The 16,589-nt window shown below is 41.3% G+C and overlaps 1 protein-coding gene across 1 annotated transcript; it reads left to right on the top strand.

Annotated features, from left to right (window-relative positions):
- The first annotated feature begins 11,962 nt into the window (after positions 1–11,962).
- LOC110713776 lies at positions 11,963–12,465 on the top strand. The gene is made up of 2 exons (XM_021892219.1): positions 11,963–12,374; positions 12,449–12,465. The coding sequence occupies exons 1-2, from the start codon at positions 11,963–11,965 to the stop codon at positions 12,463–12,465; spliced, it is 429 nt and encodes a 142-aa protein (XP_021747911.1).
- Positions 12,466–16,589: the final 4,124 nt, after the last annotated feature.

Genomic DNA, 16,589 nt, shown 5'->3' with positions numbered 1-16,589 from the left:
AATATTTCCGGCGCCAAGAATTAACTCCGTCGCCAGACGCTGAGATCTAGCGTCAAGCGCTGAAATCTATTTCCAGACGCTAGATGTTGTCGTCTGGCGCTGGAGTAGGGTCTTCCCTATTCTGCTGCACCTGTATTTATTTTTTACTATAGAATTTTGCTATTCTCTTTAATTATCTTACGGTTGACCTAAGGTTTAACGTCGCTTGACTTATCGACTTGACATGACTCAAGGCATAAACTTGACTCACTGTGATTGACTCGAGGTTGACTCGACTCAAAGTGTTTGACACATGTGACTCATGACCCGTGTGTGCATAGTGTTGATTGTGCAAAAAGCAAAAAATTTCCGTCATTTTTGTGGAGGGTACCGACTTTCTCCCAAAAAAAGAAAGACGCGAAAAAAGAATCGAAGTTTTCAAATGCATGTTGAATGAGCTTAGTCAAATGTTGTTTCTCACAGTACAAGGATTGTAACATCCTAGACTATCCTAGTTGACTCGATAATGAAAGTATTTAGGTAACTTAGGCACGGAGGCTAAGCACTTCATACTTCGATATGCAATGACAATTATGATTGATGAGTGATGTTGATATGACAAGGCATGCTTCAGTGTTATGTTAAGATTTCATGACAAAGGGTTCCTAAGGGAAAGTATATTTGGTCATGTATCTGTGATGTGTGTGAAAGTGACACTAAAGTTAGGCCGCAAGGGCTAAATGTGTGGGAAAATATATTGAAAAGAGTTAAATGGTGGTGACTCTTAGGCTTGGTAAGCTAATGATGTAGGGATCAAGCCCCCAAGTCTAGCTCTAAGTGGATAGGGATGAGCATTGGATATCCCTTGATATGATCATGGTGTAAGTGTGTGAATGTGAATATGAATGCATTTTTATTACGGCCGCACCTCGATGTGAGGTTGCCTACGTATCTGTTAGGAATCAGGCCGAACGTAGCTCTAGCCGAACCTCGCACAAGTATGTGTATACCTCAAAAAGGTCTTTTTAAGGGTTGTAACGTGGTTAGGCTAAAGGTAATAGAAGAAGGGGATAAAGGCTCAAGACCCTAGATAAGCTCCTAAGGTGTGCAACCTTGCTTTTGAATATTTGTATTTGTATGCTTGAGGCTTTCTACTTTTTTTTTAGCTCTTTTTTTTTGCTTTAGCATTTATCTTATTTTTATAAGTGTGGACAATCCCGATCATGCGGTCTATCACTCACTTGGCATTCATGTTTCTCAGGCACGGTACCGAGCACTCGATAAGAGACGCAATCTAAGACGTGTTCATATCAAAGACATGTTTATGTCAATGACATTGGAACACTTGCCCTTTTGTACACTTGTATTTATTTTTTTCTTTTGCTTATTTTTGCTATTTTAATTTTTCGAATTCACTCAAGCCTTTTTAAGATTGCATAAGTTACACACCATCCCATCCCAAGGTTAGGTAGATGTAGGTTGCAAAAAGAAAGGTCTATTGTTAGACGAGGCTCAAAGTGGTTTACCAAAAAAGGATGTATAATTGAAGGGTGAAGGTAATATGATGTGGCTACAAGGGGTGCCTCAAATCATTGGTATACCTTGTGCTTAATTCGACATGGATTTTATTTTATTATTTTTTTTAACGCAATGTAATGAAATGATCATATGTAAGAGAATAAACGCTCATTTTATTAAAGGAAAAGAAAGAATCTACAAAATTAATCTAAGGGAAAAGAAAGGTGCCTATGCTAGACTTATTGGGGAAAGGGTGAATAAAGAAAAAGAAAAAAGATGTCATGAAATCTCGTCGTGGAAGCTCGCCTCTTGTCTTGTGTTGTTTGCTTTATCATCACTCGCTCTTCTTGTTAACTAGAGGTGTGGGAGGCTTGTTATTATCAATCAAATATTGGATAACCTCTTTTAGCTTCCAACAGCTCTCAGTGGCATGACCCCTACCTTGATGGTACTTGCAGCGCACATTTGGATTCCAACTAGGCACCCTCTTCTCAAGCGGAGGATCTTGAAGAGGTCCAATAGGAGTGCTGAGTCCCTTGGCATGGATTCGATCGAAAGCATCATCGTAGCTAATTCCAATAGGGGTAAAATCCCTTTTTTGTTGCTTTCTAAATCCTAAGAGCTCATTAAGATCGAAAGTACCAACACTGTTGCTAGAGTAGGTGTTTTCGGAAGGAGAAGGATAGTCGTTCTTCTTCCCTTTACAGCCACTGTTATTATCGTTACTAATCTTGGCCTTCTTGTCGCGCGGAGGAACATGAAGGAGATTTGAATCAATGAAGTCTTGAACACAATCATTGAGGGCGAGACACTTTTCAGTAGTGTGACCGCGACCTTTATGGTATCGACAATAGGAATTTTGATCCCAATTGGGAAACCGTTTTTCAGATGGAGGGTCTTGACTGGGACCAATGGAGTGAATATGACCTTGATCATGTAGACAGTCAAAAGCTTCATTGTAAGTCGTTCCTATTGGTGTGTATTCTTCAATGGTCCGTTTTGCTCGTGGCTTAGGAGCATTGAGTTCTACATTAAGCCCTTGGCAAGGATTTTGTTCGATGGCCATTACCCGATTTGCTAATCCTTCTACCACATTCAAGAGCGTGGCAACGACATCTTGCAGTTTTCGGACGTCCTCTTTTAGACTTGACGAGTCTTCCCTGATATTATCTAAGAAAAGACTTTCATCCTCCCCAATCATGGCCACTTCATCGAGAGAGGTTATATAAGTTGTCTCGATCATGGGATCTCCTACAGGTGTGATAAGAAGTGATTGATCGAAAGGTGTTTGATTTTCTTCGATGGCTAGAATCTCAGAAGTTTCATTGTTATCGATCAGATCTTGAATAGCTTCTTTAAGTTTCCAACACTCCTCAGTGTCGTGAGCCTTTCCTTGGTGATATTTGCAGTGCTTATTAGGATCCCATTTGGGTGGCCTGGCTTCTGAAACTGGATCTTTGATAGGCCCTATGGGCATGACTAGTCCTTTGTGATGTAGCTTCTCGAAAGCTGTTTCATAACTCATACCAGGTGGAGTGAACACTCTTTTTCACCTTTGGATTCGCGACTTAGAGGTGTTCGCGGCATGTACCTCATTAATGGGAGAGGAAAAAGAAAGATGGTCGTTCTTCTTTCCTCTCGCACTATTATCTTTCAGAAGTTCATCTTCAATGTCAATGCCTATATTATAGACAACCTTGAAAGTATTCAAATTATGTTGGTATTATAAGTGCCTTGAATACTTCCCTTGGAGGTTCTTGATAAACATCCTCACAGATTCTTTTTCGGTAAGAGCCTTGACCATATTAGCGGAAGTTTCCCTCCATTTATTGTAGAAAGACGTGAACCCTACGTTTTCTTTTTGTTTTAACATCTCAAGTTGTCTATGGTATGTTTCGTCTTGGATGTTGCACTTATATCTGTCTATGAATATTTAATGATGTTAACACAACTTCTGGCCTTTGAGCCATTTTAAATATTTAATGAAGTATTCTGACTCAGTCGGTTGTTTATACTTGTTTGTGTTTGAGTTTTTCAATTTGAATTTTGCATCTATTTGCAATTCTTTAATATTTTGCCTAACTTAAAAAAGTATGCAGCAATTTGCAATCCGGGTGCTCTTGCCCCTGGGCGGCTGTGTGGTTGGTTTTATATCAAGTTGATTGATTGGCTTGAAAACACTTGATACTAGGAGAAGTATGGAGTGTTTTTAGGCCAATCAATCACAATGGTGATTGCCCCAAACCAAGTGCACAGCCGGCCATTAGAGCGGGTGCTTTGAGCTTCTTACCCAGGCAGTTATATTCCGTCTGGGGTTATTACATACCCATTACACAAAATCTTTTGCCCCAATAGGGAGAGTGAGTGCAACTTTGGAGTAAATAACCTAAGTGAGAACTTCATCCGGATACCGACTGATGCCTCGGGGCATCCGGTATTCGATAACTTAATCGCTCTTCATAGATTATTCTGGTCAGACGGCTATGAGTTGACCAATTTGGTCGTTCAATTTTCGCTGTCAGCGTAGGCACGTAGAACAGACGAAAAGTCTGTTCTCTGCGACGATTGCACTCGAAGGGATGTCGCCGGACGCCTTTGTCCATGTTGGGACAGGCAATTTTATAACATAAGCAACCATCCGGCCATTTTGGCCTTTTGGTCTTGTTTGAGACCGGTTGTATAGCCACTAAGAGTTTTTGTGCCCAGTTTTTAATCGGACCATTAGCCGAGCGTTATTACAAAAGTGAGTTTACGTTAAGTGTCGAACTTAGTTAGTTAAAGAAATAGTCCATCTGAGCGTTACCTAGACGGACAAGCAATTATTGAATTACACTAAGTATCAAAATTAGTTAGTTAAACAAAGAGTCCGTCTGGGAATTACCCGGGCGGACAGGCAATTATTAAATTATACCAAGTGTCAAACTTAGTTAGATAAACAAAGGATCCGTCTGAGTATTACTCAGGCGGTCAAGCAATTATAACCTTTACTAAGTATCAAACTTAGTTAGTTAAATGAAGAATTCGTCTGAGTATTACCCAGGCGGATAATAAAAAACAACAAAACAATTTTGCAAACAAAGTCTGAATTCTCATTAATTGACTCACTGTTTACAAAAAATTTACATTCTCAGAAGTAGTAATTTTAGGTTATCTACATTCCAAGTTATAGGCAAGCGACAACTGTCTGGGGTTTCCAGATGGTAGGTGCCATCCCTGACTTCTTCATAAATCCGGTAGGGGCCTTCCCAATTAGGGGTTAGCTTTCCAGCCTCATTGGCCCTACCGGTTGCCTCCATTTTTCGTAGCACAAAGTCGTCCACTTTCAAAGGGAGCTTGTGCACTTTCTTGTTATAGGCTCTGGTCATTCTCAGATGGTATATCTCATGGCGCAGGGTAGCGTTTCCCCTGCGTTCCGGGAGGGATTCCAATGCCAGCCGCATTGCCTCCCAATTTGCCTCTTCATCATAAAGCATGACTCTGAGAGTCGGATCGTAATGTTCAATGGGCAAGACGGCTTCAGCACCGTACACCATAAGAAATGGGGTTTCTCTGGTTGCCCCTTTAGAAGTAGTCCGGATGGCCCATAGGACATGAATTAATTCTTCTGCCCATAAGCCACCGACTCTTTCAATTTTCTTTTTTATGCCGTCCGAGATGAGTTTGTGAAGGCTTCAACCTGGCCGTTTGCTTGGGGTCGGCCGACTGATGCAAAAAATTGTGAGACACCCTGATCTCCCAACCAAGTCTTGAGATGGGGGGTTTCAAACTGAGGGCCATTATCAAACACCATAGACATAGGTACCCCAAACCGGGTGATGATGTTCTTCCATATGAAAGAGATGACATCCTTTGTCATGATGTTCTTAACCGGCTCAACTTCTACCCATTTGGTGAAATAATCCACAGCCACCAAAATGTAGCGCTTTCTGCTTGGAGCAGGCGTATAAGGACCCAAGATATCCATGCCCCATTTAGCGAATGGGACTAGGCTATGGATTTCCGTTAGATTAGTAGTCGGGCGGTGAATAAGTTGGCAAAACCTCTGACATTTGTCACATCTCTTCACCAACTCTTTAGCGTCTGCTTCAAGAGTAGGCCAAAAGTAATGCCGCCTGGCTCTAACGGCTAGGCACCTGCCGCCTATATTAGAGGCACAATACCCAGCATGCAATTCTTCAAGAACTTCTTTCCCCTTTTCTGGGGTAACACACTTCAATAGAGGTTTAAGGAAACCCGCCTTGAAGAGCTCTCCGTTTCTTAACTCGAAGTTTGCTGCTCGTTTTTTCATGACGGTTGCCTCCTGTGGTGAATCAGGAAGTTTTCCGTCTACTAAGTATGCCCGGATGCCATCCATCCAGGTAGAGCTTCGGTCTAAGATTCCAATGGGCTCTTCATGTATGCTTCTCTTTTCAAGAACTTCCCAAAAGACCGACCGAGGCGTATCACAGCAGGCGAATGAAGCCAAATTGGACAACGCATCCGCCTGATTATTATCAAACCTAGGCACTTGATTCAGACGGAATTCCTCAAGTGCCCCAGCCTCTTCTTTGACTGCCTGAAGGTATTTGATCATAGCCGGATGAGTTGCCTCATATTTTCCCTCATACTGGTTGACGACCAACTGTGAATCAGAATAGGCGTCAATTTTAGTTGCCCCTGTTGCCTTACACATGTGGATTTTGGCTAGCAGGGCTTCATACTCTGCCTCGTTATTTGAGGCCTGAAACTTAAATTGCAGTGCATATTCAAATCTGTCCCCTTTAGGGGATTCATATATAATTCTTGCACCGCAGCCGTTCTTCGTTGAGCTTCCGTCTACATACACTTTCCAAACCTGGTCAATGTTATCCGGTTGCACCGGTCGGGTCATTTCAACAATGAAGTCGGCAAACGCCTGACCTTTAACTGCCTTTCTAGGTTCAAAAGTGATTTCAAGACTTTGCATTTCAATAGCCCATTTTAGCATTCTGCCGGATGATTCCAAGGTAGACATTGGCCGCTTGAGGGGCTGGTCGGTGTAAATTACCACCGGATGATCTAGAAAATACGGCTTCAATTTCTTGATGGTCAAATACAGAGCAAGGCCAAATTTTTCTACCATGGGGTACCGGAGCTCAGAATATTTTAGAACATGGCTGATGAAATAAACTGGAAGCTGAACGCCGTCTCTCTCAGCAAGGAGAATGGCACTGTGGGCATGATCTGAGACGGCTAGGTACATGTATAACACCTCTTTAGGCAGTGGACTAACAAGCCTTGGCAAAGAGTGCAAGTGTTCTTTCAGCCGTTGAAAGGCCGCCTCAGCATCATCCCCCCATTTTAATCTGGTCTTCTTCCTGATTTCTTGGAAGAAGTAGTGGAACTTGTCACCTGACAGGCTGAGGAATCTCCCCAAGGCCGCTAGGCAACCAGTTAGTATCTGTGCTTCCTTGACAGTGCGGGGTGACTTCATGTCTATTACCGCCTGTATCTTCTCAGGGTTAGCCTCTATCCCCCTTTGATCAATCAGGAATCCGAGAACTTCCTAGACTCAACACCAAAGACGCATTTCTTAGGATTTAACAGAACCTTATGCCGCCTGAGTGTGGTGAAGGTTTCTCGGAGATCAGCAAGGTGATCCACCTGCTACTTGGATTTAACTATCATGTCATCAATGTATGCCTCTACATTCCTCCCAATTTGATTAATAAAGATCGTATTAATCATCCGTTGGAATGTAGCCGGCGCATTTTTCAAGCCAAACGGCATCACAGTGTAACAGAATAACCCCTGATCAGTGACTTCTTGATCTTTCTTCCACAGGGGTATCTGATGGAAGCCAGAGTAGGCATCCATAAAACTCATCAAGGCATGCCCGGCTGTCGAATCGACCAGACTGTCGATCTTAGGAAGCGGATAATTGTCCTCGGGACATGCCTTGTTGAGATCTGTGTAATCAACACACATACGCCAGGTACCATTCGGCTTCTTTACAAGCACAACATTCGCCACCCAGTCGGGGAAATTACATGGCCGAATGAACCCAGCGTCCAACAGCTTTTTAACTTCGGCAGCTGCCGCCTGACTTCTTTCCTCGTCGTGATTTCTTTTCTTTTGCTGGATGGGCTTTATTTTAGGGTCCACGGCGAGTTTGTGGACAGCAAGATCCGGGCTGACGCCTGGCATCTCTTCCACTTCAAAGGCAAAAATGTCTTTGAATTCTTTCAGCAAGATGTGCAAGTCTGCACCCAACTGAGCAAAAGCAACCGTCCCTACCTTCACAGTACGCTCCGGACGGCTGTCGTCCAGAGGTATATCAATATGTTCATCAGCCGGTTAGGAACGGAGCTCATCTGACCGTTCACCGCTCAGTGATTGCTATTTTTTCTCTTTCTTCACCTCCACCAGCAGAGGTGCCTTTCTTTTCTTCCCGACTTCTGGTGGGGTTGGTACTGGGTCGGCATCCTTGACATTGTCAAGGTCTATTGGTTCCTGGCCGTCTAGGGACACATTATCTTTGACGGCTGAGAGATAGCACTCCCGGGCCGTCTTCTGATCCCCACTCAAGGAACCAACAGAGCCGTCATCCCTCTCATACTTGATGAGCATAAGGGAAGGGATGATTACAGCCTTGGCTTCGTTGAGGGTTGGCCGGCCCAAAATAATGTTGTAGGCGGTCAGCTCCTCAACGACCAAGAACTTGACGACCAAGTGTCGCCCTTTACCTTTCTCACCCAGCCGGATTGGTAAATCAACCCTTCCGATTGGGTAAACCATTCCACCCCCAAAACCAACTAAGGGGTGGGTAACCGGATGCATTCTGCTGTCATTGTATTTTAGCTTTTGCAGGCACCGGAGGCTGATGATGTCTGATGAGCTGCCGATGTCAATAAGGATCCGTTCAACCAGCTGGTTGGCAACCTTACATTCAATGACGACCGGGTCATCATGCGGACGGATGGTAGGGCCACCGCATGAGAACCCGCTTGCTATTGTGTAGACCGGCTCCTTGTCAGTGTCCGAACTACTAGCAGGCTGGGGGGTCTTAGACGACTGCACCAGATTCTTCTTATTAGTCCCTTTGGACTAAGAAATGTAGGACTTTAACATCCCCTTGTCAGCCAGACGGTCCAACGCCCGTTGAAGGCTGAAGTAGTCGTTGGTGTCATGGCCAACTTCCTCATGGTATTGGCAGAATTTGTTTTTGTTCCTCGATTGAATGGAACTTTTCATTGGATTCGGCTTCTCTAGGGACAGTCATTCCTTAATTTCCATGAGGATGGAGTTACAGTCCTTGTTAAACTCGTACTTAGGGACATACGGTTTAAATCCTTTCTTCTTCTTCTGGACGGCTGGTCAGAGTCACTAACCGCCCAAACTTCTTTTCTTTTCTTGCTCTCTTCTTTCTTTTTGGCCAGCTGAGCAGGCCGGCTGTCTTTCTGTTTATCAGACTTCTAGGAGTCCGACTGATTACCAGGCGTGCAGAGGTCGGTTGCTTGAATATAGCTTTCCGCCTCCCTCAAGGCCGCCTGTAAAGTGAAAGCCCCTTTTCTGACTAGGTCGAACTTAAAAGTCGACCCGTCTCTCCGACCCTTGAAAAGGTCTGTGAAAGCTACCTCATCAGACAGTCCTTGAATCTGAACTCTAATCAGATTGAACCGCCTGACATAGAAGCGCAACCCATCTCTCTCCCCCTGCTTGATGGTGCTCAAGTCCAGGCTTGTTTTCTTAGCAGCGATGTTCATTGAGAAGTTGGAAGGAAACAGGATGACAAGCTTCTTGAAACTATCAATGGACCCGGCTGGCAAATTGCCTAACCATTGTTGGGTAATGCCCTTCAACATAGCCGGGAAGCATCGACACCAAGTTGCATCATCCAACCCTTGTAAGTACATGAGGTTGGTGTAAGCCATGAGGTGATGTTTCGGGTTGGTGGTACCATCATAGGTACCAACCAATACATTCTTAACCTTGGCCAGCTGTGCCGCCTCGGTTATCTCCCAGGTGAACGCAGAAGGTTGTTCACCAAGGCGAAGCAGACGGAGCTACCAGTCTAGTGGTTGGACATTGTGATATGCCGCCTGACCTCCGAAGAGAGCCGGCTACATATAGTAAGGTGGGTACTGACCGTAGACCTGAGAAGGTGCATATGATGCAATCCCGATCATCCGAGGGCCAGAGTGGACGGTATTACCGCCTGTCTGACTCTCATGCAAGGAAAGTGCATTCCCTGCCGAAGTATTGTTGAAGCTGCCTGGAAAATTTGACATAGAAGCCGACTCAGACAACTGTTGATTTCTCTTCCGGTTGATGATCTCCCGGGCATCAAGAGTTGATTTTTTACTTCCCACCAGCTGCTGGGTCCGGCGGGTATTGTTGGTATTCCTCTTAGGAAGAAGAATTTTAGACCAATCAATGGTCCTTGCTGCCGATCTCTGACTGACTTCCCCTTTTCCAGAGGAGTCTTCTTGACCGACTGGCCCCTACTTGGGCCAGCCCGGCTCTTAGTGATCAGTTCTTTAATTTCACCCTTGAAACTTGTCATGAATCTCATGAGTTCGTCTCGGGTGATAGGTGCTGATCCAGCTGCCGTATGGGTTTCCCCTTCCGGCTGCCCAGGGGGTCGATTTGTACCCGCCTGGGAGGCACCCCGCTCCAGAGTGTCTCTGGGTCGGATACCCTTGGTTATCAGAGAGACATCATCGGCTGTATAGGTTTCGACCTGAGGATCTTCATCCTCCAGGTTGTGAAAACTTCCGGGTCATCGCCCAGACGGTTAGGAGGTGGTACAGACTCTTGAACCATCTTCGAGGTACTATCCCCAAAGACAGCGCCAAATGTTTTGGGTGTTTTTGTCCCTCGGGAGAGTTACGTCACGAAGTCTGATCCGGCTCAGTTGTACCTGCAAAACAACGGAGACTCCGGGTGGTAGGAGCTCTGCCTCCGACGATCTAGTTAGTAACTTGAAAGGGAATAAAGAGTATGGAAATTTAGTTGGGGATCTGCTTGGATTCCAAGCTCAGGTCTTTCTCTGATGTGAGAAAAATGTAGGTGTAATAAATGATTGAATGTGTCCCCAAAAATTAGGGCTGGCAAAAACTGACTCGACCCGAAAACCCGACACGAACCCGACCCGAAAATAGCAGGTTTGGGTTGAGATTCTTGACCCGAAAAATTAAATGGGTCGACACGAACCCGACCTAATAATTAAATGGGTTAGGTTAAGGTTGAAATTTTCAACCCGAAAATGACCCACTTCACCCGAAATGAGTTAAATAGCCAAAAACAAAAATTGCTGAAGTAAACAGTAAACTAGCCCAAGCCCATATTTAAGTTCTATTAAAAACTAAAACCCTAAATCCTCTCACACTCTCAATCTTCTCCCAGCAGCCGTAAGAAGCCCTTTGTCTCTCCTATTTCAAGTTTCCTCTCAATTTTCTCTCTCTTCAATTGTGGAGATCCATAATTCCATATTGCAATTCAAGAGTAAGGCAACTACTTCCCAGACCTCCCACACATTAAATTATAGAAGAATGAGAGGTGGCGGCAGCGACGACACTACTGACGATATTACAAGCTAGTAAATGTGATGAATATGATGATGTTTGTTTTTTTTCATGTTTTTGTTATTGACCTTATAATTTATTAACTTTAATTTTTACTCTTATTACTCGCTCGTTCATTAAGCACACTTCTTTTAGTTAGTTTTGGTTTCAATAAACTATGTTTTTTATGGAGTATTTTGGTTTCAACTAAATCAATGTGTCTATGAACTTGAGTGTTCGTTTGATAATATCAAGGGGTTTGATAATAAAAGTTATTAGAAAAATAATCAGGCTAGTTTCAGGTTGAATAATCTGATTAAAAGTTTAAAACCTTAAAAAAAATATCAGGTCAAATAAGGTCAATTTCGGGTTGACCCAAACCCGAAAATATCAGGTTTAGGTTTGGGTTTTCAATCCAAAAAGTTAAATGGATCAGGTTAGGGTTGGGAGGTAGCTGACCCGAAATCAACTGACCCGAACACGAACCCGACCCGACCTGATCCATTTGCCAGCCCTACTTAAAATGGGGAAATATCTATCTATTTATAGGGTCATTGGAGAACATGCCCCTGTCTAGGTCATTTGACCTAAATTTCAGTGGGCTGCGCCGTTTTACAGCGCTTCTTGGGATTTAGGCCCTTGAACTCGACATGTGGCCTCCTCTCATTGGTCCACGTATCTAGGGTATTTTTACCCTAAACAAAGCTCATGACAGAGTTGTACCTATCACTTGCTTAATGATTGCTACCATGGAGCCTAGTCTTCAAAAGCGTTTTGAGGATCAGGATGCCTACTCAATCATGCAAGAAATCAAAGCTTTGTTTAAGAAACAAGCTAGAGTAGAAAGGTATGAGCTCTATCGTGAGATTCTTGATTGTAGAATGGAGAAGTGAGCCACAGTTCATGATCATATTTTCAAAATGATCGGCCTAATTCAAAGTATGGAGAAACTGGGGCACCCATATAATGATGATTTGGCAACAGACATCATTCTCCATTCACTACCAGAAAGTTTCAACCAGTTTATCATGAATTTTAACATGACTACAGCTGCAAAGACTATGAATCAATTGCATGCAATGCTGGTTAGTGCTGAGAAACAAATCCCTAAGGAACCTAAGAAGGAAGTTCTTATGATTCAAAAGGGAAAGGGGTTCAAGAAGAAGGGGCAAAAGGCTAGTGCTAAGAGAAAGGGCAAGCAAGTTGCCAAGGCTGCTGAAAAGCCTAAGACGACTCCAAAGCCCAAGGATGCAAGTGAAAGTGAATGCTTTTACTGCAAGAAGAAGGGGCATTGGAAGAGAAATTTCAAGAAATACCACAACTTCCTCAAGAAGAATGGAGCATCAAACTCAGGTATTATGTTATAAACATTTTCACTTAGGTATGAGATACCAAGTTGCAGTGCTTAACATAGTGATGTTGTGCAGGAACTGCAAACAAGTGAAACTAGCATGGAAATGGAGCTTGAAGGTGCACTAGAAGTTTTGAGTGACCAGAAATAGATTCATAGTTTAACATTTTGATTAGTTTATCATGAGTTTAGAACAATTTCCAGTTTTGATGAGACAATATTTCGGTTTTCTTGTTTTGAATACTGAATTTGGTTTACTTGGTTTGGACAATTGTTGATCCATGACCAAGGTAATAAATTGTTTTCATTTTGCTAGATATGAGTTAATTTTGTTTTATAACATTGATATAAGTAGATCACAAAAGTAAAATTTAGATGATTCAAAATACACTTACTTATAACAAGTAAGGTTGGGTCACATTAACCATTTGCACATCCAAAGTTATGGATGGACTCTTATTCTTATATGATTATGAATCACTTGAGAATTAGAAGTCATGATTGATAAGTTAGAATGACCATGTTGCCTTTTAGTATAAAGGGTAAAGGAAGCTAAAATGACCTTTTGGAACTTATACATATGATGTATGTGAACCAATAAGTTCAAAATTAGCAAAGAGATTTAACAATTTCATTGCTTTTACTAACGATTTAAGTAAATATATCGATAATTACTTAATGAAGTAAAGCTTGGAAACATTGAAATGTTCAAAATTCTAAAAATGAAATGTAAAATCAATTTGAGATGAACAAATTATCACCACAATATGATTGTTATGATAAATATCTTACTCAAAAGGAATGATCATCTAAAGGGAATTGTTCAATTAATTCACAATCCAGAAACATTACAATTAAAGTGTATGTTTATGAAGAATGAATCAAACTTTGCTTGCCATTGTTTGATCCAAGATTTAATGATTTATAAATATCGTTTTGAGGATATACATTACAACAACAATTGCGAAAATACTAAACAGGAAACTTAACCAAAGCAGAAGAAAAGATGTCATAAGAGTTATGATTTGGAAATGTTCCAAAAGTTATTTTTCTAAACAGGATTAAGGGTTATGAAATCAATGTAAAATATTTACAAAGATGACATAATGCACCCTAACTCAGAAAAATAGTTCTTCATGGGTTTTCTCATGGAAATTAAGAGGTATTATTCCTACATTCGCGTAGAAACAAAGAAACAAAGTGTTTGTTGCTCGCGATAGTGTCTTTATAGAAAGAATGTCTTCCTACAAAGCCAATTGGGAGTAAAGTTAGATGTTGATGAGATTCGAGTTGAGCAACAAATTGATGTAGATAACACTACATCAGAGACGAAGGCATATGAAATCAGCTAATTTGATAAACCATGTGTCGAAGCAAGCTAATCCCACTAGCGAGGCTTCTATCGTCCTACTAGAGTGAAAGGCTTCAAAGAGTTGAAGAGAATAATTCTATTGTCGCTCATACCTATCGTAGGATACTTGGGATCAAAACAAACAGTTTGTTGAAATTCTGAGAAAAGGTGGATTCTAAAATTTTCTTATTAGAACGGTTAGAATCCATGGCCTACAAGAAAGCTTTGGATAAATGCCAACTTAGGAAATGGCTTAAAGCCATGAAATCCAATATGGACTCCATGTTTGTAAAAATGTGTTAGTCCATAATAGTCTTACAAATAGGGTCAAACCTATTAGTTGGGTAAGCCTATTTGGATTATTCTAGTTATGGATATCAAAATCACTTTCATGAAATGTTCTTGATGGTGAGAATGTCAATAGTCTTACAAATAGGGTCAAACCTATTAGTTGGTAAGCCTATTCGGATTATTCTAGTTATGGATATTAAAATCACTATCATGAAATGTTCTTGATGGTGAGAATGTATATGATACATCCTAAGAGTTTTGAAACCTAGAAATTCCTAGAAAGTTTTGCAAACTTCTGAAATTCATTTATGGATTGAAGTAAGCATCAGGGAGTTGGAACATTCGTTTTGATTAGGCAATCAAACAGATTGATTTCCTTAGTAGAACTAAAGCTTGTAGAGACAAGAAGTTTAGTGGGAGCAATTGGTCTTCTTAGTCACTATGTAATTGACATACAGTTCATATGAAATGATATATCAATGCTTGAATAAGTCAAGCAGTGGTTAGAAAGATTGTTTCAATATGAATAGAGGATGAAGAGGGGATTACAAATATGTAAAAAAAATTTAATTTGGGTGAGGAATGAAGTAGAAAACTTAGAGAGAATGTAGAGAGAATTTGAGTTTTAGAGAAAGAAAGTTATGGAGAAATGAGAATGAAATGAGAAAAACCGAAGAAAGTAGAAGAAGGAGAAGGGTCAAGTGCGTCGCGCCCGGTCAGGCGGGGGCTCGCCCGGTCGGGCGATCTAATTTTTAAAATCAGTTCTGCTCTCGCGCCCGGTCGGGCGATCTAACTCTTTTCCTTTAAACCTATATAAGCACTCATAAAACTCATTAAATTACTTCATCTCTCCTCTCATAAGAAAAAGGAAAGAAAAACTAGTCTAAAAAAGCATTAAAAATACAGGTTGCCTCCCGCAAAGCGCTAGTTTATCTAGGTCCTGCACGACCTTCTTACCAAGTACAAGAACTAGGAACCTCGGCCTAACGCTTGATCGGGTGGTTTCTCACCCGGTCTAGCCGTGTTTTGGCTGCGACGAGGCTTCCTCACATGCCCTGTGGGACACCAATTCACTTTGTCTGGTGGATCCTCCTTGACTTGGATAGGGAGGTCTTCAATGCTACGCACTAAAGATCCTTCTTTGATCGAGTGTTGCTTAAAATTTTCGTTGCATTCAACACTTGCAACTCGATCTGGCGGAATACTTACTGTAGACACCTAAAAATGTCTCCCCAAATTCAAACCTGATGATAAATAACCTTTCATCGCCACTATTGGTCGGGTTTAGTATTTAATCCTGAGAGTGCTTAAAAAATCGTATTTTATTAAATTCATACCTTTGAAAGGTCCATAGATTAGTCTTGATGTTTCGTAAAAGCATAGTTTTAATTTCAACCCAACTTATTTTAAACCCAAACCTTTTTTTATTTTTTTATTTTATTATTTTTGGCCCAAACATTTTATTTATTTTATTTAATTATTTTCTTATTTTAGCCCGAATAATAAAAGTCAGAAAAAAGCCCGAAATTATCAATCGGCACTTAAAAAGCCGAAAGAAATTAGGGTTAAAAATGAATTTAGACGGAAAAATGGACTGGAAGTGACCGTGTCACGGTACAGTCTGACCGTGTCACGAGAACCCTTCCCGTCTGACGGTGGGACTTCCCGTGACACGGGAGGTCTGCCGTGACACGGGACATTCTGTGTCCTTTCCGCGTAAACCCTTAACGCGTTTTTCATTCCGTTTTCTGAAAATTTCCCGCGTCACTCCAAAACTGTACCGTGTCATGGGAAAGTGTATCGTCTGACGGTACAGTCTGACCGTGTCACGGGATACTTTTTCAGGGTTTTTATCATTTTAGGGTTCTGTGTGCTCCCTCAGCACATTTTCCCTATAAATACCCCCTCATTTCTGATGTAAGGGGCAACCAAAATTTTATTATTCTTATTTTCTCTCTTCTATGCTATTAACCTAAACACTAGCCTACCCTTTTTACTTCAAAATTCCTTCTTCAATTACTCAAAGGAGTCCATATTTTACTCGAGGTTCTGTCCTTAAGCCAAGGCGTGAAACGTAGAATCGTTTGAGGGTTTGGCCCCAAAATCAACCTTATTTTATTTAATTTAATTTAGTTATTGTTTTATTATTTCCTTGAAGTTACTAACTCGTTTATTATTTTGTAGTTGCAAACAAACAGATTCAAAGTAAGGATCATGCTCTTTTATTATTATTATTATTTTTCTAACAATTTTATGTTGTTGGAATCCTAATTAAATTGGTTTTAATATTAATGTTGATTCTATTATTTTTTATGATCACCATATTGCATGTTTAAAGGGAATATGTAATTGAAAATCACGCCTAATAAGATAATTTGGACAACCGGTTTAGGTTCCTTTTTAATCTTGTTTTTTAATCAAGTGATCACCAATATTTTTAGAATTATGTGATGCATTAATTTTAAACCAATTTAGCTTAATAATAATTTGGAGCAAATTGAATTTTTTGTTTGTATGCCTTTGAGATCGCATGAATCATTTTTCACTATAAGAATCGAGTAGAGGCCAATTACGG

The sequence above is a fragment of the Chenopodium quinoa genome, unplaced genomic scaffold (genome assembly GCF_001683475.1).
Source record: "Chenopodium quinoa cultivar QQ74 unplaced genomic scaffold, ASM168347v1, whole genome shotgun sequence".
Classification (NCBI taxonomy): Eukaryota; Viridiplantae; Streptophyta; class Magnoliopsida; order Caryophyllales; family Amaranthaceae; genus Chenopodium; species Chenopodium quinoa.
This window is presented reverse-complemented; position numbering and strand designations above follow the sequence as displayed.